General features: G+C 38.2%; 2 protein-coding genes across 5 annotated transcripts in view; one reads left to right on the top strand and one right to left on the bottom strand.

The window, feature by feature from the left end:
• The window catches only part of svilc (supervillin c), a 38,068-nt gene extending 34,987 nt beyond the window's left edge, over positions 1 to 3,081 (top strand). For all 4 annotated transcript variants that reach the window (XM_067418840.1, XM_067418838.1, XM_067418837.1 and 1 more), the window contains 4 exons: positions 1,195 to 1,323; positions 1,417 to 1,529; positions 1,633 to 1,788; positions 2,647 to 3,081. In XM_067418840.1, the coding sequence (XP_067274941.1) occupies positions 1,195 to 1,323; positions 1,417 to 1,529; positions 1,633 to 1,788; positions 2,647 to 2,733 (485 nt within the window). In that variant the 3' untranslated portion in view covers positions 2,734 to 3,081. The remainder of the gene's footprint in view (positions 1 to 1,194; positions 1,324 to 1,416; positions 1,530 to 1,632; positions 1,789 to 2,646) is intronic.
• A 93-nt stretch (positions 3,082 to 3,174) lies between these two features.
• On the bottom strand, positions 3,175 to 10,280 carry tmem98 (transmembrane protein 98). The gene is made up of 7 exons (XM_067418842.1): positions 10,145 to 10,280; positions 6,205 to 6,409; positions 5,949 to 6,080; positions 5,819 to 5,852; positions 5,129 to 5,244; positions 4,999 to 5,058; positions 3,175 to 4,912 (listed from the first exon to the last, which is right to left on the bottom strand). The coding sequence occupies exons 2-7, from the start codon at positions 6,333 to 6,335 to the stop codon at positions 4,723 to 4,725; spliced, it is 663 nt and encodes a 220-aa protein (XP_067274943.1). The 5' UTR covers positions 6,336 to 6,409; positions 10,145 to 10,280; the 3' UTR covers positions 3,175 to 4,722.
• Positions 10,281 to 23,554: the final 13,274 nt, after the last annotated feature.

The raw sequence follows: 23,554 nt of genomic DNA, 5'->3' as shown, positions 1-23,554 counted from the left end.
GTTCAAATCGGTTCAAATGCAGCGCTGCCTTCCCGGAATGCTGTGCTGAAGCGTTGAAGTCGCTCGACGTCACCCAAGTGGAGCGCGGCGCGACATAAGTGTTCACGGACGACTGGATCTGCACCTGAGAGACTGTTTACAGCGTGCATTTCCTCTCTCTCCCTCTAGTCACGCGCGCGCGCACCCTTCCGGGAGAAGAGCCTGTACAGCCCATACAAGGACCTTCCGCTCTATTTAACGTCAAGTAGACCCATACTCGAAAAAAACTCGCCGAAACTTGTGAGAAACCGGAAGGAGTATTTTCAACACAGAAATACTCCATCAAACGTCCAACATTAGTTTTTGAAACTTTGTCTATGTTTAGGATGGGAATCCAAATCTTTAAAGGTGTAAAAAGCTCAGTATGCATGAAACAGCATTTCACCCCCCCTTTAAAGTGCCTCTATCATGCTTTTGCGGATATCAACTTTCATGTAGAGTGTAATAAAGCTGTTTGTGAATAAAAGGTCTGCAAAGTTTCAAAAATCAAAGTCGACAATAAATGGAGTTACAGTCTCCCAAAAGAAAGAACCAGTTCTTAAAGGCCTGAAATGAGTCGTCAATAAGTCGAGCCTCACCTTCTTCTCATAACCTACGTAGGTTTGTAACAAATTTGCATAATGGACTTCGCCTGTGGTCTTCATTAGAAGACTCTGCCCGTGAACAACGACTACTTTGACCCAACCTCAAACACTCTTGTTGAGTCCTAGATGAGTTTGGTTTGTTGTTTTGACATGTCAAGAATATGCTGTGTAATCCACTGCAAAAGCAATACACTTTGCAAGAATTTCTAAAGGATGAGGACTTTCGCTTGAATTGATATGAATGACACCATCACTGTTGTTCTGAAGGAGCCTCTGGAGCTGAAATTCTGATAAATTACTGGCTGTTTTGTTTCCGACACACAAGCTGTAAGCAGTAGACCAATCACAACAGCCTGGGCCATCAGAGCAGATGAAGCTCTTGGAAAGGAAGGGCTTAGACAGACTGAATGCTTTATCGAACATTTCAGACACTGAGAAAACAGGTGTTTGCAATGTATTTTATTATGAGAAAACGTTGGTGATCACAGACAAACAGATAAAACTAGATACAATTAAATGTAATTTGCATGATTCTTTTTCCCTTCACACTTCTGTGCTGTTCTCTCGGCAGCACTTTTCCTGCTGGATAACTATCTGGAGGTGTATTTATGGCAAAGTTGTGAAGCTTCAGTCTCACAGTACCCCCACTGGGACAAGGAAAGGAAGTGTGCCATGGAGACTGCCTTACAGTACTGCAAAGGTGAGTTTAGATCCGGCGAAAAGATATAAGGGAGCACATATGCTGTTCAGAAGCCTTCTGTTTTATAAGTTGTTTTTGGTGTTTTGTATTCAGAGAGAAATCCCAGACGGCCTCCCATGACGTACCTTATTGATGAAGGGGCAGAGCCTCTCACCTTTACTAATATATTCCCTTCATGGGAGATGAGACTGACACAGGGAATACAGGTGAGTGAGGACATATCATCATCATTATCATCATATATGTGAGTGAGTGCTTATATGATTTACACTGAAGTCTCATTTAAATATTTGTTTGTGTTTTTTCCAGGACTGCACAGTGTGCAAAAAGCTGACTTTGGTGCAGGATGCTCTAGCTGCTCTTAATAAGACCCAGTTTCCACTTAAGGATCTGCTAAAGAGACCTTTACCTGAAGGAGTGGATCCTTTACACCTGGAGAATTACCTGTCTCAGCATGATTTCAAGGTCTAACACTAAAGCATAATATGGTTAACTCACAGGATGAGCTTTAAAAGTATCACAATAGCAGTTTTCTCATTGTTGTCAGTTTTTTTACACTTTATTTTGAATCTAAAATTGTATTTTATATCCATATTTCATTTATGTCATGTGAGTCTTGCGTAGCCAAACCTTGACTTACAGACATCATGTAAAGCAAAAAACAAGTTAATTTTTGTTTACACATGTTGTTTAAGAGCGGTTTTATTTTAAATAGATTTTTCATACATATTTAATAAATAATAATTTAAATATATATAGTTAGTTGTTTTAATTCATTGAATAAATGATTTTACAGACATTCACTACCATTCAAAAGTTTGGGCTCGGTATGATTTTGCAATGCTTTTGAAAGTCTTTTATGCTCACAAAAGCATTTTTTTTTTTTACTGACAAATACAGTAAAAACCAGTAATATTTTTTAAAATATTGCTCAAGGAACATTTCTTATTATTATCTGTTTAAAACAGTTGTGGAAACCATGATAATTGTTCTTCAGGATACTTTGATGAATAGAAAGTTGAAAAGAACAGCATTTATTTGACAGAGAATATTTGTATCAGTGTGAATGTCTTTACTGTAACTTTTGATCTATTTAATGTTAACATGCTGAATAAAAGTATTTTAAAAAAAACAACACGTACTGACCCCAAACGTCTTAACAGTAGCCTAGTGTATATTTCAGAAAATAAGGTAGAGTGGTTTCAGAGTCAGCCAATCAAATGAAAGCTCATCTGATTAAGTGATTATCAATAAACTATTAAGTCTAACAGGTTATCTTTCTATCTGGAACTAGGAAGTAACTGCCCTGTTTATTTGTTTTAGGCTGCTTTAGGAATGACATGGAATGACTACAACTGTCTATCAGATTTTGAAAAAATGGACCTGAAGAAAAGCAAAGGACTTTACTGAGCGTCAGCAGCACTGTGACCTAGGCTCAACAGGAAGCAATATTTTTAAAAGATGTGTTTGTAAGTTGACACGTTCTTGACGACAGTCATGTGTATAGTGTAACTGTGAGTGTGTTTAAAAGTGAGTGTCTTTCGGTCTGCTTCTTTTCAGTCTGCTGCTTCTTATGCCTATTGTGCAGCGCTCTTTTTGGCCAAAAGCTTTCTGCTCAAAGCTAGACAGAACCGTTAACTATGACTTTGAGAAATAGCTTCCTTGTTATTCTTTCTTCTTCCCCATCCTCCATTGCAGCTGTTTCTTTTCCCGCTTTCTTTATCTTTTCCTGTCTGCCTTTTATCTCTCCTCTCTACAAAAAGCGGCACATGTGAATATAGGTCTGATTGTTTTACTAAACTTACAGTGGAATTTAGTCATGTTTATTTTAAAATAAAAAATGATGACATCTTTTCAGTGTGAAACTTTTATTTAACTTTACAAATCTCAAATGCATAAACAGAGCAAGAATTGAAGAACAAACAAGAAATGTCAGTAACAAGATTGCTAAAAAACAAACAAAAAAACACAGCAATAGGAATTAAATACTGATAGTCAACAACAAGATGCTGAACTATATTCTTATAATTGAAACGGAATATATGATTGATTTCTGTATTTCAAACATGAATTACAGAGTACTGTATGTGAGTGTGTGTTCATGTTTTTCTATCCCGGTGGGGACTTCAACCTGAATGTGCACATACTCATGGGGACTTGTGCCACTGTGGGGGCATAAATTGAGGTCCCTATGAGGAAACAAGCTTATAAATCATAAAGAAATAGTTTTTTTTTGGTTGAAAAATGCGGAAAGTTTTACGTGATGGGTTGGTTTAGGGGTACGGTTAGTGTAAGAGGACATAATGTACAGTTTGTACAGTATAAAAATCATCTATGGAGAGTCCCCACAAAGATAGTGAACCAGATGTGTGTGTGAATGAGTGTGTGTGTGTGTGTGTGTGGCTGCTGAAAGTGTAAAAAGTGTAGTGGGGGGTTGAGGGAGGGAATTAGTGTGGATTTAGACTTCATGTGACTGGTGAAAAATTACAGGCCACGTCTAGATAGCAGGTGGACAAAAGAATGTGAGTTTTGCTTGCTAAGTAACTGTTCACATCCAGTTATTACATTGCATTAAAATATATTCAAATAGAAAACTTATTTTATTTTAAATTGTCACAATATTTCACAATATTACTGTATTTTTGATCATCAGCCTTTGAGAGAATAAGTGGTTTCTTTATTTTAAAAAATCGAACCGACTTTTAATTGGTAGTGTATATACCATGAGAGAGACAAAATAAGGAAAAATACTCTAATACAAAAGTACTATTTCAACTTAACGTGATTATATTATGCAATGTATCTTCAAATTGGGCATATTTACCATGTACTATATACAAACTGATCTGCAAATGAGACTTAACTGGGAATAAGGAAATGAACCAGAATTTGTATATTTTAGAGAGAAAAAATACAAATGACTATAAATGCTAATAATGATTTGCAAATTATGCATGAAAACATTTCATGTAGATATTCTTTTAAAACAACACACCATGTACACTTAAATATGATACACAAGAAAGGACCTTATTTTGATTATATAAGGTTTAGCTAACAAACAGCAATACAATTTAGCATATTTTGCATTTGGTTTATACATTCATGTTTTTTGATTGTCTCAGGCATTGTTTAGCTCTAGTATCTACATTTGAATCCAGCATGAGGAAATATCAGACAGTATGACCATAGATTAAACTGGAATGTAACAGATTAAATTAAAGATTCAGTAAAAGAGAGAAAGAAACAATGTTTGGAAACAAGGCTAAGTTAAGGTGTCTTTCTCTTTCATACCATGGATGTGTGTTGAGGTATTGCTCCCTAAAAACATATTATTTACAGGTGCATTTATAATAGTGTGTGTACATACAGTATGACTGCCAGAGTCTTGAGAGTGATTCAGATTGACTGCTCCCTCTCTGGCAAACCTCTCTCTGGTTCAGATGCTAAAGCTGCCTCTCTCAACACGACCATGTGATCCTCGGCTGCATGCAGTGATTGGTCGATCCAGTCCAGGCTGCCAGACATGTGACAGGCGTTTCGTGTCACCAGTACCAAGTGACTGACCGACAATAGTAATGCTGTGGCCCTGGTCCAAAAAAACAAGTTGACAAAGTCAATGCACTTCTTTGCAGAAACCTAAACATACAATTGACCCTGCTTGCATGAAGTTACCTGGCATCCAGAAGAATGGGGTCCAGCGGAGGGTACATAGATCGAACCACGTCATCAACCCTGTAATGGCACAAAGGGTCAGTATGAACACTCTCATATGTGTGTCATATCAACTCCTCAAACTGTTTACCTTGGGCTGATGCGTTTGGCCACGGTGATAATGTCGTTCAGGCTGGCAGGTGCTTTGACCTTTGCTCCAGAGCCCATTGTCATGGCGACTAGCTTCTCTGTGAGTGTGTGGCATATCTGTACAGAACCAGGATGCTCAAGTGCTGTGTATTATTATACTTACACTACATTACTTTTTAAATGTTTGTGGTCAGTAAGAGTTTTTTCAACAAGGATGCATTAAATTGATAAAATGTAACAGCAATGCTACAAAATATTTACATTTTAAATAAATGCTGTACTTTTGAAATTTAAATTAATCAAAGAACCCAATTATTTTATTTTCTTCAGTTTTCACCAAAATTGTAAGCAGCACAACTGTTTTCAACATTGATAATAATAATAAATGCATCAAATTATCATATTAGAATGATTACTGAAGGGTTGTGTGACCCTGAAGACTGAAGTAATGATGCAGAAAATTCAACCTTGAGTAAAATAGAGAACTGTGTTTTTAAAATTTTAACAATTTTTCACAATATTACTGTTTTTATTTCATTTAAATAAATACAGCCTTGGTGAACCTAATAGACTTCTTTCAAAAACATGTAAAAATCTTACCGACCCCAAATTATCCATGTCTTTAAACATTAATTATATTATAAGATTAGATTTCATGTATTTGGTCTTGAAATTTGAACACAAAATCTACCTTCAGAATTGCAATGCAGTGAGACACAAGACCACTGAGAGAAAGAGATATCAGTGAAGTGTTAATAACAGAATATTATTATTAATACAAATAGTATGGTTGTGAACATGAATGTGAAGAGAAGGCATACGAGGCATCTTCGATCCAGTCTTCGTTCTCCAGCATGGCCTCAATATGAGGATTAGTGATGACAACGTCATCCAGCTCCAGTTCCGATTGTTCGCTCTGAGTCTCCATTGCTCCGATCAAATCCACTGTAGGTCTAAAATATAAGTAGAGGCATTTTCATAACTTAGAAACAAACTGTTAGAACGCTTAACCCTGAGTGTGGGACTGAATGAGGTCATGTCCTAATCTTATTCTATAGTGTACACTCAGGTACATACTTGGAATCAAACTGGTGCAGAAAGCCTGGAGGGTGGCAGTAACGATGGCGGCACACAACCACCAGTGCCACAAATGAGGCCAAGAAGATGGTAGCGAGCACACCGATGGCCACGATCACCACCGTCTCCATGGCTGTGATGATGATGAACAAGGATTGTCAAAAAGTTGCTTGTCTGTAGTCTGTATCTGCAAAGCTAGATGTTTCTGAGGAAATAAAGATAAGAAGACTTGTTTTTTACCAGGATAATATATTTTTATTTTAAAAGCTAATCTATCTATCTATCTATCTATCTATCTATCTATCTATCTATCTATCTATCTATCTATCTATCTATCTATCTATCTATCTATCTATCTATCTATCTATCTATCTGTCTGTCTGTCTGTCTGCCCGTCTGTCCGTCCGTCCGTCCGTCCGTCTGTCTGTCTGTCTGTCTGTCTGTCTGTCTGTCTGTCTGTCTATCTAAAATGAATATTAGTTTTTCTCACTCGCTATGGTGCATTTGTCACATTACTATTTACATTTGCACAACAGTTAATGCAGTTCCCTTAACAATCAGTACAAACTCCAAAAGTTGATAACCTGCAAAAGTGCGTCACTTGCTCAAAATGGATAGCTCATTCCTCAAAAGCAAGTTTTCCTGTCAATGAAATTCTCAGTGTCATCAAGATGAAAAGTCCTGACACCATTGTTAATGAACAAGATAGTCAAATGGCTTTGTCATGTTTTCATTATGACAGTTTACTCTGTAAATGTTTTCCAATGCAAAAAAGTCAGATTTTGGAGACAATACCTGAAAATGCTCAAGACAGCACTATGTACTATTTGCACAGCTATTCGAAAATACAGTAAAGTTACACATTACTGTATTTATTGAGGTAACTGAGTACAAGACACTGAATATGTATCTTTCACATTTTTACTGCATATGCTCTTTGCAATTCTAATTTGTTCACAGCATTGTGCAAAAGATAAAATACACCCTTATTTACAACAAACATAAACTCCTTTTGGGTAGAGCTGTGCACAACTGTGAACAATATTGTAGTACATATTGGAACTGAACATACAACATAAATAAAAATTTTAGAGATACAATTTTTAAAATTTAGGAGACATTTTCAGGTGAAAAAAAAAAGATTAAAAAAACTGTGTTAGCTTGACAGATTTTGACAACTAGTTCAACATTTTTGTATGCAATGACTCCAGCAATGAAATGAGGACTCTGAAACAGGGATTTTTGCATGAAAGCAACTGATGCATGTCCGAAAGCATTTGCAATTTGTTAGAAGTAATGAGAAGCGGCTACTATGATGTCACAAAAGAATTAAAGTTTGTAGAGGTTGAACTAACTGTTGTGCAAATGAATATAAATGCACCAAAGCGACTGAGAAAAACTGTAAGTACAGAGCCATCAGGTTAATAAAGATTTTATAATTAAGGCTTTGGTTTTATATCTGTGTTGCTAAAAGGAGCAAATATAAAACATCGCAATGAGACTTCAAGTATGTTTGTAACATGTTGAGTAAATAACATCTTGTTAAAAACATTTCCTTCCATTTACTCTCTTTACGCTTTACTAAATATAGAGATAACAACTTGATTTATACACCTATCTTGATCATTCCACTCTTATCTAGACCCTTATCCGTCTTTCGGATGAGACGTTAAACCGAGGTCCTGACTCTCTGTGGTCATTAAAAATCCCAAATTTGCCTGTCCATCATGGCCTCCTAATCATCCCCCTATTCTGATTGGCTTCATCACTCTGTCTCCTCTCCACCAATCAGCTGGTGTGTGGTGAGCGTTCTGGCGCAATATGGCTGCCGTCGCATCATCCAGGTGGATGCTGCACATTGGTGGTGGTTGAGGTGATTCCCCCCATCAATGTAAAGCGCTTTGAGTGCCTTGAAAAGCGCTATATAAATCGAACACATTATTATTATTATTATTATTATTAGACTATAATCAATTGAATATGTCAAGCTTCATTCAGATTATCCTCTCATCCTCTCTCTATGGCCTCGCTAAACACAGCAGTCTAAGTGTTATTTTTTTTTATGAGTATATGAATGTAAAATCAATGCAATGTGTCTTTGTAAGGGTCACACCCATCAGACCTTTGATCAGTCAGCCATTAACCTGCTCACAGTGTATGTGTTGGTCTGGCACCACGTGTTTGATGTATCACTGTCATTAATTCTGTATTTGTATGGTGTGTTTGCCTTGCCCTTTTAACAAAAAACAGGTAAGAGTGAATATAATTTAGGCATGAGAAGCCTCAGTTTCTTTAAACATGTTTTTGAGATGGTTTTAGGGTTACACTTGGTCCTATATCATTTAATTCCCCCAACAATCTTTCATTTATTGTTAACAAGTGAAAATGTATTTTCTATTTAATTTATAATCGCAAAAACAACAACCCGAGAAATTATTATTGTCCATTTAAAACATGTATGCTTACTCAACATGGGCAGTAGTTACAACATACGAGTTACAAGTAGTATTTCGATCAAGATGATTATGTGAAATTGTATTTTGGAATGCTGTAATTCCCTAATCAGATTAATTTGAACTCCCCTGGCCGTGTCATACTGTGCATTCTCCACAGGCACTTTTTCAAATTCACCCTGGCATTCACTTGACACTTGATGAATACAATTTATTTTGGGGACACAAAACAGTTATGTTATCACAGATTTTACACCACATGAAAGGAAAGCCTTTGGATTTTTAAGCATCGTCTTTTTAAGGAAGCTGGTCTTTAGTTATTGATACACAGCAGACTTGAGTTCATACAGCCTGAGTAAAGCAATTAATAAAGAAATCACTGAATCAAAGAAGTTCTGGGTTTGTTATCAATGACATGAAGTGCATTAAACATTACACAGTGTTTTTCACTCATGAAGAATTGGCAGTTGTCGATGAAAAGCTAATCATTTATATCATATTTTTTAAATTAAATTATCAAATTAAAACTCTTACTAAAAAATATAAAATGTTTACCTATTTATTGTGACCATTAACTGATATCAGATGATTATTGAACATGCAAATATGTAGGTAAATTTGAAAACTTTCCAAACATTTTAAGCAACAGGCTTTAAAAAAAAGGTAGAATAATCAAATTATGAATAATATAGTGGTATTGTGTGAATAATGTAATAATGTAACCAGTAAAAAGAGTAACTGTGGTCTGAATAACTCAATATAATATAATCTAATGTAATCTGTATATATATATATATATATATATATATATATATATATATATATATATATATATATATATATATACACTCTCTCTCTCTCTCTCTCAATTTATATTATGAATTTCATATGAATTTCTAATGAAATGTGATTTACCAAATTAGAAAAGAAAGCCAAATATAAAAACGTTTTCAATAGTGTTCAATTTTGGACCACACTGTCTATGAATGTATTGATTATGATAGAGGATCACTATGATCTAATGAACATTGTGTAAGTTAAAGACTTTTAAAAGTCATTATTTGTCACCAAAGCATTAACAAAACACAGTATTATGTGAACTGTTATTGGGCTACCTACTCTCCTCCATTTTCCTCCTAAAAGCCTAAATGATTTGATGTTTATGGCAAAATGCAGCATATGAACAAAGAAGGCTAACCTACAGGCTATTGTAAATTCACACTGATACAAAGAAAGCTCTAGTGGGCTCTGTCTGAAAGTTGGTGTTATTTAATTTCAATTTCAATAAATTCAAACAAAGAACAACAGAGAGCCTTTTTACATGAGTCTGTCACTTTTAGAAATGTCCTGTAGCTAACTTACCTTTGACTCACCAAATTCTTTCAACGTTATCACAGTAAGTTACAAATCCCTTAAGTATACACACATAAGTCAATTATACATTTAAAAAAGTATATATATATATATTAGTTGTTTTTTTAGCTTACCTATATATATACTCCATTTTATGGCGTTCGTCCCACGAAACAATGCGCGTTTGGGCTAGACAGGCGGAGACGGTACGGAGATCTCCGGCGCGGGGGCGCGCCGCAGAGCAGAGCAGCGCTGTGAACTTCGGTCCTGCCCGAGTCGCGCGCTTAAGTCCAGAGACGTCAGCTATTAAATTTTAACCACCACCAGGTGTCATCCACGAGCCGTGTTGTTTGTTGAGCCCATGCGGGTTATTCCCCCCTGCACATGTGCATACCTTGGGGCTGTTAGACGCGTTTGCACGCAGGTAGGCTTGCTTAATTTGTTTTAAGTGTGGGGCAGTGACAACGAAGTCATCTAACTTTATAAAAAAAGATTCCGCACCCATTTGCTCTGTTAATTGATATTTAAGTGCAGAAACACTAAATTTCAAATACAATCCTAGGTCCAAGCAAGCCGAACAGATATAGCCCTATTTTTTTAAAAAAAATTTTACAGAGCAATTTCCTCATTCGTGAGCATTTGTTGACGTTAAAGACAAACCACATCCCATTACTAAAAGTGATTTAATCAACTCTCAAAATAAACTAAAAATTTTGTAGAGATTTCACATTACAGTCTCAAAGTTGTTTAGAAACACAAATAAGACTACTTTTTTTTTGATAATATGAAAAGCAAGTAAAAGTTGTACAATTCCAAAAAGGTGGTAGCTACTAGCTAGTGAACAAAAAAGGAATGCAATCATTTACAAATCTCTTAAACGTAGGCCTATATTTTATTCACAATAGAATATATTAACCACACGGGGGCAGTAGCTCTTTAAAGATGACCATGATACAAAAAAATTAAACGATTTATTAACAAACTAAAATTATGATGAAGATTTTGGCATTAATAACAGTATGGACAATTAGAGGCAAATGCATAGTACCGGATGAACAAATACAATTGAGCGAAGAACCTGTCTATTGTTTTGGATGTGACCATGGTTAACTGATGAATAACACGGCAAAATAATAATAATTACACGTCTGAGGTCTCCGTTCAGAAAGCGGAATGCTGCGAGTGACAGTTACATGGAGTTCCAGCATACAGTGGTGGTCCTTCCCCACCGAGTGCACGGGTTTCAGCTCAGCTGGATTGCTGTTGCACAAAGGGCTTCTTGGATCTGGCAGGGTTTTGTTGAACAGTCAAGCGTGTCACTTGTCACATGAACAATAAGCTGCTTGAGCACACTTCATCTTTTAGAACTGTACTTTGTCCACGTTTCCGACCCCATTCCAATCATATTATATCTGACGATTCTTTTACCCAGGCAGGAAACAGATGTCATTTTAAGAGCAATTTCTGTTCATTTTGCCTTTGCAACTATGAGAGAGATACGACATAAGTGATACGATGGTAAAAAATGTTCTCTTTTAAAAATCATTTTGAAGCATCAAAGCCCAGCAAAGTGAGCGTGTATCGCTTTTTGTGTTTGAGAGAAAAAGAAAGAGAGTGAAAGAAAGCACCAGAGACACAAGGCTAAAAAAACATTCCTCTCAAAGAGCTGCATGCTTTGTTCTCCCACCATTGGTATATTCAGCTGTTATCATCCATTTTCCTAATAGTTGGCCTGGCTTAAAAGGTGCCTTAGGTGTTAAATAGTCATTTACCGCCACTACTTGGATATTAGATGTTTAAAAAGGATCACAAAGACCTTATTTACCAGTAATCAGATTTCCTAAGGTTGTTTTTTTGTGGTATTTTCAGGACGTGTGCCAGTGCATGCGGGGAGTGATTGGCAGTTGTGCTTAAAGATTTCAGAGCACGATGAGCTTGCCAGTCTGTAAGTAGAGAGCCAAGGTATGTTACTCACCTTTTTACTGTAAGGAAAAACACACATTTGCACCCGCACGTACACACACATGCATGTGTTCATAGTGATGAGCAACATGTCTTTTTTCCTCTCTTGTTCTCTGTCACATACACAATTTAACAACAAAGACAAATGTAGACATATAAGCCATTTCTTAGATGCCTAATACAAGAGAATGGGATGTTATGGCTGAAGTGCACATAATGCTTTTCTCTCTCTATCTCTCTGTCTGTTTTCTGTGCTGAGTCATTAGGGCTTTCTTTAATGATGGATGTTTACAGACAGCCGTCTTCTTCTTTTGCCATGCAAAACAACAGAAGATGCAAGCTATGCACGGCTGTAACATAGAAACAATACATTTATTTTGTGTCCTGTTTCGGCAAGGCAAGGCAAGTGTTGTATAGCACATTTCATACCCAATGGCAATTCAAAGTGCTTTACATAGAAATTAATTAAAATAGTTATTACATATGCATGAGAAATAAGAATACCATGTGTATGAATTAAAAAAAAAGAAAACAAGGCTAATTAAAAGAGTTGTAAAGAGAATTAAATTAAAAAAAAAAAAAGGTCAAATACACAATGGTGGTCTGAAACAAAAATAAAACATCCTTCAGTTTACAGTCTACATACATGTACCATCTTAATTAATCTTAATTTAATCTTAAAACACCTCGCCTTCATTTCTTTCTCAAACTTGTTCATAACATCCATTTCAATCACTATTCCCTGATTTTTACTCAAGAACCTTTTTGCTAAACCCATTTTAACTTTTAATCTTTCCACAGATTTCCACCTACTCAAACCTTTTTGTCAAACTTGCTATTTGCACCAAACCCAGTTTTTGCATCATGATTTTTCACTCATCATATTTAACTCAAATGAACATATAAAATAACAATAACCAAAGGTAAGGTTTACAAAGGTAAACTAAAACAGTTATAAAAAGAAATATAGCTGCAAGCAGCCATTATCGGGGCCAAGCGCAAAGAAGAAGACAAGACATGCCAGCATGGCTGGAAGTCTCAAGCCAACTGCAACAATGAGCCATTAAGGACCTATTAAGTTGATTTTAGGCAAAATAGCAGTCAAATTTTAAATACAGTCAATAATAATGGTTTAATGGTTTATCACTTTCGACCAATAGGTGTCACTGTTACGAAACTGATGTGGTTTAGTCAGATTGAGATGACAATGACACATGCAAAGTTTGGTGTCAATATGTCAAAGCATTGCAGAGATACAGCCTCAAGAGTAATTTTTGCATCATGGCTCAACTCTGTTGCAGTGGTATATGAAAACTGTTTTGTCTATCAATCCGAAATCCATAAGTATTTGTCAGCATGGTCTGAAGACGATACGGATCAATTTTGGTGAAAATCGGACAAACGGTCTAGGATGAGTTTGAAAAAGTAGATTTTTAACAAATAACAAGATGGAGCACAGATAGGTTTGCAAAATATGGCAAAATTGGTATCTATCTTCTCGGCATGAGCCAATGAATGTATTATGACCAGTCTCATTACAATAGGCTAATTTAATCAAAAGTTATTAGCATTTTTGTACATTTTATTACAACTTTTGACCACAAGGTGGCGCTGCCCCGAAACTTTTTGAATATCTTCGGGACATAGAGCGGAAGACACATACCGAGTTTTGTAACGATACACTAGTGCATTCTTAAATTATAGCATTAGCATTTTAAACCGTAATACTGCATTGAAGTCAATGGGAATTTCATGTTTTGTTTTATTATAGCGCCACCAAGAGGCACAATCCCACCAATTTTTTTATGTGTCCTCGTAGTGAGCCCATACATATGTGTGTCAAGTTTGGTGAAAATATTTCATTTTGTTTTGGAGTTATAGACATTTATATGAAAAAACACGTAAAAAATGACTGACACCTGACTTTGATTGGATTTTACTACCCCTTACTATCAATATTTTGAGATTTGGGCATTAGCGTATAGCTATCGACCTATGTTTCCGAACTTCTGAGGCTGGTTTCGTCTCGATCGGACTAGCGGTTTCGAAGATATCAGCAAATGTTTTTTAAGCACTAAATTACAACTCTGCGCAAACCATATGCCGAAACCTGGCAAGTCTGGTATCGTTGGAGTCGGCAAGGATTCAGGAGACCAAAAAACACACTCCCATCAAAATATGTCAACCACACCCAAAGTTATAAGCGTTTGAAAAAAAAAATTCTCCACTAGGTGGCGCTGTTTCGAAACTTCTCAGGCTACTTCAGGGCATCGTGGTGATGACCCATACCAAGTTTCATAACAATCTGTTCATGCGTTCATAAAATACAGCATTTTTGCACATAATTCAAAATGGCCGACATCCAAAATGGCCGACATGGTAAAATTGGATATCAGTCGACTCGGCATGACGCCCTGAATCTAATGAGACCAATTTTATGATTTTTGGATAAACGGTTCAGAAGTTATAAGCCAAAATAGGCATTTTTCGTATCTCCGGACAGGTAGGTGGCGCTGCGCCGAAACGCTGCATGTTGCTTCAAGTCATGCTTGTGATGACATGTACCAAGGTTGGTTTGAATACGATAAAGCGTTGCGGAGATATAGCCTTTAGTGTGTTTTTGCAACCTCCACGTAAAATTTGTTTGTGCGTTTATTGAAAACGATTGGACGAATCAACTTGAATTCCATAACTTTTTGTCAACATGCTCTGAAGATGATCTGTTTCAATTTTCGTGAAAATCGGAGCAACGGCCTAGGAGGAGTTCGAAAAAGTAGGTTTTTCAGAAAATTCAAAATGGCGGGAAAATTTGCATACCGGAAAATGACATCATAGGGTGAAATCGAATCGGCTTGAGCCAAGGAATCCGATGAAAAAAGAATTTTGTTTCTAGCCCTTAGGGGTCAAAAGTTATAAGCATAAATATGAGTGAAACTTTGGACAGGTGGTGGCGCTAGAGGGATTGAGTTAGAGGCACCAAATTTGCTATAGTGACAGCTCAGACTGGCCTCTATGAGTGTGCCAAATTTCACAACTTTTTACCATACGGTTCTATGGGCTGCCAGAGACTCCTATGGCGGAAGAAGCAGAATAATAATAATAGGAACACTAACGATTTCAATAGGTGCCTCCGCACCTTCGGTGCTTGGCCCCTAATAAAAATATGATGAGATATGGTGCAATCAGTGGGACATACAGTGCTCAGTGCTCATTCAGTAAATGCGCAGCTAAACAGATGTGTTTTGAGTCTGGATTTACTGTTGGAGCACATCTGATCTGTTCAGGAAGCTGGTTAGCATAACAGCTAAAAGCAGACTCTTCTTGCTTTGAGTGAACTCTTGGTATTTCTAACTGACTTGATCCTGATGATCTGAGTGATCTGTATTTAATCAGCATATCTGCGATGTATTGAGGTCCTAGATCATTGAGTGATTTATAAACAAGTAATAGTACTTTAATCCCAGATGTAACTGGAAGCCAGTGTAAAGACCTGAGGACTGGTGTGATATGGTCATAGTTTCTGGTTCTGCTCAGAATCCTGGCAGCAGCGTTCTGTATGAGCTGCAGCTGTCTCATGGTCTTTTTGGGAAGGCCGGTGAGAAGATCATTACAATAGTCCACCCTGCTGGTGATGAAAGCATGAACGAGTTTCTCTAAGTCTTGCCTGGAAACAATCTAAGAATCTAATTCTTGCAATATTTTTCAGATAGTATGCTGATTTAGTTATTGCTTTGACATGACTACAGAAACTCAGGTCTGACTCCAAAATCACTCCAAGATTCCTGACTTGATTTTTTTGTTCTTAGACCTTTAGCCTTAAGATATGGATTCATGAGAATTGTATCTTTATTTCAAAATGTAGTGATTTCGGTTTTGCCTTTGTTTAACTGAAGATAGTTTTGGCACATCCAGTTGTTAACTTCATTAATGCATTTGCACAGGGAGTCAATGGGGCTGTAGTCATTAGGTGATGGTGCTAAGTAGAGCTGGGTGTCGTCAGCATAGCTGTGGTAAGAAATTGTTCTTTTTCATTATTTGGATCAGTGGCAGCAAATACTGTTTGAACAGGAGTGGTGCAAGAATTGACCCTTGTGGGACTCATGTCATGGACGTCCACTCAGACTTATGGTCACCTATACTCACATAATAACCTCTCCCTTCTAAGTATGAACATTTGAGGACCATCCCTGAAAGCCTGACACAGTTTTCCAGCTTATCAAGAAGTATGTTGTAGTCAACAGTGTTGAATGCAGCACTGAAGTTGAGTAGTACCAGAATTGATGTTTTGCCTGTATCAGTATTTAAGCAAATATCATTTATAATCTTTATGAGCGCTGTCTCTGTGCTGTGATGCGGACGGAAACCAGATTAAAAATTATCCGTTCGAGCTTAAGAATTTGTTCAGCTGATTCAAAACTCCTTTTTTTTAATGATCTTTCCTATGAAGGGGGGATTTGAGATTGGTCTGTAGTTGCTCAAAATGGTGTTATGATCCAGATTTCACTTTTTCAGAAGAGATAAACTACTGCGTTTTTTATAGAGTTTGGAAACGCCCCATAGAGAGGTGAGGAGTTTACCACATCTAGGAGATCTGCTTCTAAACAATTGAACACACTTTCGAAAAAAGAAGTGTGAAAACTAGGGAGTGTGTCAAGGGCGCAGGTTGATGTTTTAAGGTGTTGTACTGTTTCTTCTAAAATGTTATCATCAATTTCTTACTGACATATATGACACTGATAAAAAAAAACTGATACAAAAACTGTCACTGGGTTGGTAACCATTCAAAGGAACACATTTATACCTTGTTTACCAAGCAAGTAAAATACAACCAAAGCAAATTAATAACTTTGCATACAACATGCATATTACCAGTTAATTTTAGTACCTAAATTCTATATATATTACTACCTTTTGTTTTGAAAGCGTATTGTCTCAGTGACAGAGGGTGTGTGTTTATCTGAGTGTGTATGTTATAGTATTATAGTGTACTATATCCTACTGATAATTATTGACCATAAATGACTCAGGATACTTAAGCCACACATCAAAATGTACGAATTTGCATATTTGCATTAGATAACGAAATATCAAAACAAGTGACATCAGAAAAAATATGCTAGATGGATTTAATCTTAGTGGATGTATGAATTCAGTTGAGATTCGTTGAAACTCTTTTGATTCTATTTGCATTATATTTTTTGCACTGATCTTTATTCTGGTGTTCTTGTGCTTGATTAGACATGTCTTCATAGATTTACTGAATTAACAGAGACATTAAAAGTCAAGTCCCTCTTATTCACTGATTACGTTGTTTCTAATGTCTGCTCTCTTAAGTGTCTCAAATAGGGCTCACCTCCCACTAAGTTGTTTGGACTAATTGATATCATGCTTGAAGAAACTTTTCTGGACTTTTTAACAAAGGTCAGAGCTGAGAAGGAGCACATGTTCAGCTTCAGAAAATGTAATAAAGAAAAAATGTCTGCCTTAATCATAAGTTAAACATGATTTCAAAAATGAAATAAAAAGTCTGGGTTACAATGGGGCACTTACAATAGAACACATTTTTAAAATATACTCACTAGCCAAGATGTAAACAATATGCATGTCAAAATTATTTTAGTGTGATAAGATCTCTTACTAACCTTTTCTTTGTAACGTGATAACCAATATCCAGTTTTACATCTATAATGAAATATAATCTTAAAACGACCACAAAAGAAGGACCAGAACAACTCTACAGCTCAAATAATGCTAAAATCAACAGAAGAAAATCTAACTAATGGGAGGGTTCACGTCCAGGGGACAGCCTTCAGTATTCAATTTATGTGTAGTGCTTCATTACTTTTAGAATGGATGGTTGCACTTTTTTGGCGTTTAAATTTTGGGCTTCCATTCACTCACATTGTAACACTTGGATTAGCCTGGACATTTTTAAATATAACTCTGATTGTATTTGTCTAAAAAAAAGAGTGTCATATACACCTAGGATGGCTTGAGAATGAGTAAATCATGGGTTCATTTTCATTTTTGGGTGAACTATCCCTTTCAATTTCACAATTCTGCTTTTAAATTCTCCCAAATATTATATATATATATATATATATATTATAAAAACAAGGGACTAGTCAAAATATTTTTTGTGCTAATCAACATTATGCAGCAAATGTTGTCCATTAAACCCAATTTACATAATCTGAAAACATTTTTTAAAGACCTTTTTTCTGTTAAATAGTAAGATTTTGCAAGCTGCTAGATGCTGTGACTCAGGGGTAACGTTAACCAGTCAAACCTTGACTCCTTGCGTCACAGAAACAGGAAATGTGACAACCTGTAGATGTCAGCTGGCCTTTTATGGCTGTAATCCGACTAAGAAAAGCTTCTGATTGGACATGGCGAGAGCATCATTGGCTTTTCTCTTCCATGCGCTTCTCTCTTTTTTTTTCCACAGTGAAGTTGTTTGTGTATGTGTGCTATGCGTGCATGTGTGTGTTTGTGCATGTGTGCGTGCGTGTGTATGCAACATTTTGTGAGCCTCAGCAAATTAATTGAGCGCCAGGCTCATGTTTAATCAGACACATGTCAGTACGAGCAGAACTGCCTGCTGGCTAGCATGTGGCAAACATAGCGGCTGAACATCATCAAATGCTGAGCTATTTACAAAAAGTATATCAGTATTATCAACAGAATTGCTGTCTTGCAATTCCTCCTGGAAGCACATCTGGTTGTACATGTCCACTCCTTAAATATGATGATTGGCCAGTTTATACTCTAAATATGCAGATTGACCATATGCTGTTTTTAAGATGTATGAAGTTTTAGTTGATTTGCAAGCAATGATAGTGTCTCAGACTTTTTCTTTCTGCAGAATAGCAGGTTTAACAAGACTTTAGTTTAAGATTTAGATTTAGTTCCCTTGAAGCAAATCTTGTAAAAATGAAACGTCTGAGGTTATGTATGTAACCATTGTTCCCTGAGAACAGGAAACGAGATGCTGCGTCAGTTGACGCTAGGGGGAACGCCTTCAGCGTGACAGGTGTCTGAACTACTATCGAATCACGGCAAACCTATTGACCAGCGACAGCCTATGATGTCATCAAGGTGCGACCAGGAAGTATATAAGGGCGCCTTGCAAACATGACACCAGCTTCTTCGTCTAAAGGGACTGTTTGGCAGGCAGGCCCCGAGGCATGACAACAAGACGCAGCATCTCGTTCCCTGTTCTCAGCGAACAATGGTTACATACGTAACCTGAGACGTTCCCTTTTGAAAGGGATCTTGTGCTGCATCAATTGACGCTACGGGGAACAATATACCCACGCCGCCATGCTGAGGGGAGTGTATGCCCACTGGCAGTGACAACTGTCAGGACAAGCAAATTCAAATGCCTGAACCACTCCCCCTCTAGTCACACTAGGCTGTCAGTGACAGCATTCCCCATGGTCATAGCCCAAGCTATACGCCTAAGAGAAGCAGGGGAGCATTCAGGGGAGCATCTGACCAACCCTCGCGGAGCAGAAGGTTTGCGAAGTACCGCTCGACCTGAGCCCTCAAAAGGTGGAGCAGAAGACACAGAGCAAGAAGTGAAGCATTCAACACATACTACCAACCGGCTGTCCCTCCCAGGATGAGGCCAGGGGTCGCCCGAAAGTGGCAGCCACAATAAGCTCTGGGAAGCGGGCTTAGCAAAGCTAGTCTAACTGCGCACAAGCGAAGAGACGCCTACCCCGCCCCACGACCATTGGCCAAGTCGCTATCCATTCTGCTTTACACCAACCTGCATTACTAAACAAACCCCACAACGCAGAGAAGGGGGCGGGCCTTGGCCGGACAACACTAAAATAAGAGGAGGCTGACTAGGGATGCAAATAGGAAAGCCCTGCAATATTCAAAAGAGGGAATGGGGCAATCATTACTTTCCATCTCTGGAAAGAAGTGCCCCCCCATCCCAAAGCAAAGCCTAGGCCAACAGATACGGTGCCCTGGAGAGGGCCAGCCTGCACACAGGTGTTACCCGAGGCTCGTGAAAGCGAAAAACCTCAGGAAAACCCCTCTGAGCCCCACGAGGCTGGACATAGATCTGTAGATCACGCGTAAGCCTGAAATCACCCTCTCGCCTATAAGTTTCCACGAGGGGGAATGCTAACTGCTTTACCTTGGGGTGGCTAAGAGCTTTCCTGTTTAACTAGTAAAATACACTTACCGAATACAATGCTACATGCCCGCGGGAATGAGCGGTGGCCTCAACTACTTGCTTCATCACACAAAGAGGAGGTATTAACTGTTACACACAGCTGTTAACACAACAGCGGATCTCTACTAGCGACGCTAGTTCTAAACAGACCACATAATGTGCGTCTCAGAAAATCGTTCTAGCCACCGAACAGAGGAACTACAGGGCCCTATGGTGTCCTCCAACTCCCGTGATCCCCAAACCCTCAGAGGGGAGCATGAAGTCTCACACAACATAAAAAATGTATGTTTCCCTCACAAGGGGGGCTTACCAGCTCACCTCCGGCACGCGATGATATCCACACATAAGCTTTACCCACAGCATGCATGCTTAAGAGCGCTACCGCCTGAGGCGGCGCTTCTCACAGACAAGCCAGGCAGAGCCTCGAGTATCATTGTCACAGCCCCACCCTGCCAGATGTAAGAAGCGCTTGGGAAGATGATGAAGAAGAGGAGTAAAAGTCAGATTAACTCACCGACCAGGGAGGACCATTTCATCTACGCCAACCGAGTTGTGATACACCTCTTTTCTGGGAGTCCACCTCTTTGTGCCCCGCCCTCAACCGCGGGGCGTACGAGAGGCAATGTTGGCCCTCAGGCCCCGTCACTGGTCTATGATCGTGATGCCTCCCGCCTACCTGGGACCCTGGATCTCAGTGGCGTGCGGGTCCTCAGACACCGCCGCACACGCTTTCGCAATGCTGGCCCTCGGGACCTGCTATTGCTGCTTTGACGCATGTCCAGCGCACTGCATTATTTTTTAATTTTTTTTAAATGATTGAGACCCCTCAGCAGATTCTAGTACGCTTGTAACACCCACATGGTGCATAAAGTAGCACCAGGCTGACCTGCTACCGTGTTAGCCCTGCCATCTAAATGAAACATTGTTGAAGAAGCTCAGATGGCAGGACTGGAGCTCTCAGTGTTCCCGCCTGCCTGGACCGGAGATTACTCTTTAAAGAAAATCCGTGGCGAGAACACATACCCATATACACTCATTCTCCCAACATCAGCGTTCACAACCCGCTGATGTCAGTGAATATACTGCATATAGGTTCTTCCATGCCCTCCCGATCTCAGAAAGAAGATTAGAAAGGAATGGAAAGCTCAACTGAGCCGACGGTTTTATGGCCAGGAGAAATCGATCATTCGGTCTAATATGAGTGAGCTCTCCTATAACGCGCCCACATGGCAGCCGCAGCCTGCTTGCAGCGCGTTCCATAACATTCATCAGCTCCGCATACACGGTCAGGATGGCTGAGAACTAGTTTCCCTTCTCACCAGCCTTCCCTAAAAGCACTTCTGATAGATCTCGTCAGTCACCAGATCGCTGGAGGGAACCGCCCACTCTCGTGACGATCGCCGAGCCCCATCCGGGGAAACCATGAGACATGTCCGTGCTTAGCTTCGCCGCCGTGAGCGGGACCACATCACTAGTCTCAGATGCAAAAACCCTCTTCCCTCAGGAAGAGAGTCAGACGAGAGCGGAGCGATCTCAGATTAACAAACCGCTCACATTGTACACAAACAAACAACTCCACAAGAGCTTGACTGTGCATGCTCCCAATCCCAGGCAGAAAGCAAAATAATTTGGATTACATTTTGACTCGAAGCATTCAGACAAAACAGTTCCTGAAGATGAAAAAGCTGGTGTCATGTTTGCAAGGCGCCCTTATATACTTCCTGGTCGCACCTTGATGACATCATAGGCTGTTGCTGGTTTTGAATATCAAAGGGCAATCAATGAGTGAATGGTTAAGCCAATGGTAACCAAAATGTTATGCACTGCTGTTGTCTCTGAGAAAAAGCTCCCATATAAAAAATATAAAAAAGTGTGCATCAAGCATCATCATACAGCATCAAGTGTGTGTGTGTGCATTTTATGTGTGTGATGTAAAAAAAAAAACTGATCACTAAATTGTGACATTACCTCATTAGTTCGAATGAGGTAATGTAATGTCACAATGTAGTGGTCTATTTTTTTTTTTACATCACACACATAAAATGCACACACACACACTTGATGCTGTATGTCTAAGTCTATCCACAGGCTCTTTGTTTTAATGCAGTCACATTTAATTTCCGTAAGGTGTTAAATGACCTTTTGAATCAGACTCCTCTAGGTCCGTCTGACATACCAGCCTGTCTACTGCATTTCTGACTCTGTAAGTGCACATCAACAATGTACATGACTTGTACACACAAAGATAGTAATGTGAAAACAGTAGGAGTGCTTTGCTAAATCTTCTGCGTTTTCACTGTGAGTACCTCCAGTATCACTCCCAGAGAGCCGGTATTTGGGATTACACTCTTGGACAAGCTGATCCCTTTGATGTGGTAACATGCTCGCATGCTAAAATATGATGAGCAGAGGAGAAGAACAGAGGGATTGTGTGAACAAGAGACCCTCTGCGTCAGAGGCTTAATCTGAACAGAAAACATGTAATAAAGTAACAGCATGAAGTTTCCTGGTTTTCCTCATGCTAATGAATAGTAATGACTCTTTCAGTTGCAATAATTATACGACTCCTTTACAGCAAAATAATAAATAGCTAAATGTCATATACAAATACAATGATTTCAATAGTTGCAGGCCAACCATGAAATAAAAATATTTACTAAATCAATTACAGTCATTTGTGTTCCCGCCAAAAAAAGGTAATAGTTTTGTATTTTAGAAAGTTTTGAATTTAAGAAGCAAATGTTAAGCTGAAATTTAAGACGGTAATGCATTTTAACGTGGAACAGGCAATAACTTAGTCTTAAAGTCAAAATGTGTTTTGTTATTTCTTCAATACCCTAGCTGTTCTTATCACTGGCAAATGCACAATTAAATTTGTTCTTTGGATTTGGATCTTTATTTCATTGCTAATTAATTCACAAACCATCAGTGTTGCAACAGAGTAATTTAACGCGTTATAATTTCCAGTATAGTAATTAGAGTATAGTTCCAAGCCCAGGTCACTATACGTTACAGCTGCGTCTCATCATTGCCAACAGAATGCGGTGCTTTATCATCTACATTGTAAAAATGTAAAAAAAGCTTTTTTCAAAGTAAGTCTCAGTTAGTCCTACACGTGGCATCATCAACCTGATAATCTAATTTGACTGCTAAGCACAGCAAGGCAGGTAACTTAATACCAACACAATTATTTCTCTATATTATATTATTTATAAGCCACTCTTTATCTGTGAAAAAATAACAAATTTCAGGCTCATAACAATGTTGCTTTTGCTCTTTTGTTTTGCTAATTTAATCACAAGAAATTAATTTATTCTGTTATAACAATTGCAAGGTTAATAAATTAATCACTATTAAATGGATCGATGATGATGAGATGGATGATAATTAT

This window comes from Pseudorasbora parva, chromosome 2 (assembly GCF_024679245.1).
Source record: "Pseudorasbora parva isolate DD20220531a chromosome 2, ASM2467924v1, whole genome shotgun sequence".
Lineage (NCBI taxonomy): Eukaryota > Metazoa > Chordata > Actinopteri > Cypriniformes > Gobionidae > Pseudorasbora > Pseudorasbora parva.
The sequence above is the reverse complement of the archived record's forward strand: the minus strand, read 5'-3'. Positions and strand labels throughout refer to the sequence as shown.

Bases quoted from the DNA above. Each gene is read 5' to 3' on its own strand.
- tmem98 (XM_067418842.1), bottom strand. From the start codon at position 6,335: ATGGAGACGGTGGTGATCGTGGCCATCGGTGTGCTCGCTACCATCTTC. The intron at 5,245-5,818 runs GTAGATTTTGTG...GGTTCTGTACAG, and splicing joins ACTGCATTGCAATTCTGAAG to ATATGCCACACACTCACAGA. The intron at 5,059-5,128 runs GTAAACAGTTTG...GTGCCATTACAG, and splicing joins GCCAAACGCATCAGCCCAAG to GGTTGATGACGTGGTTCGAT.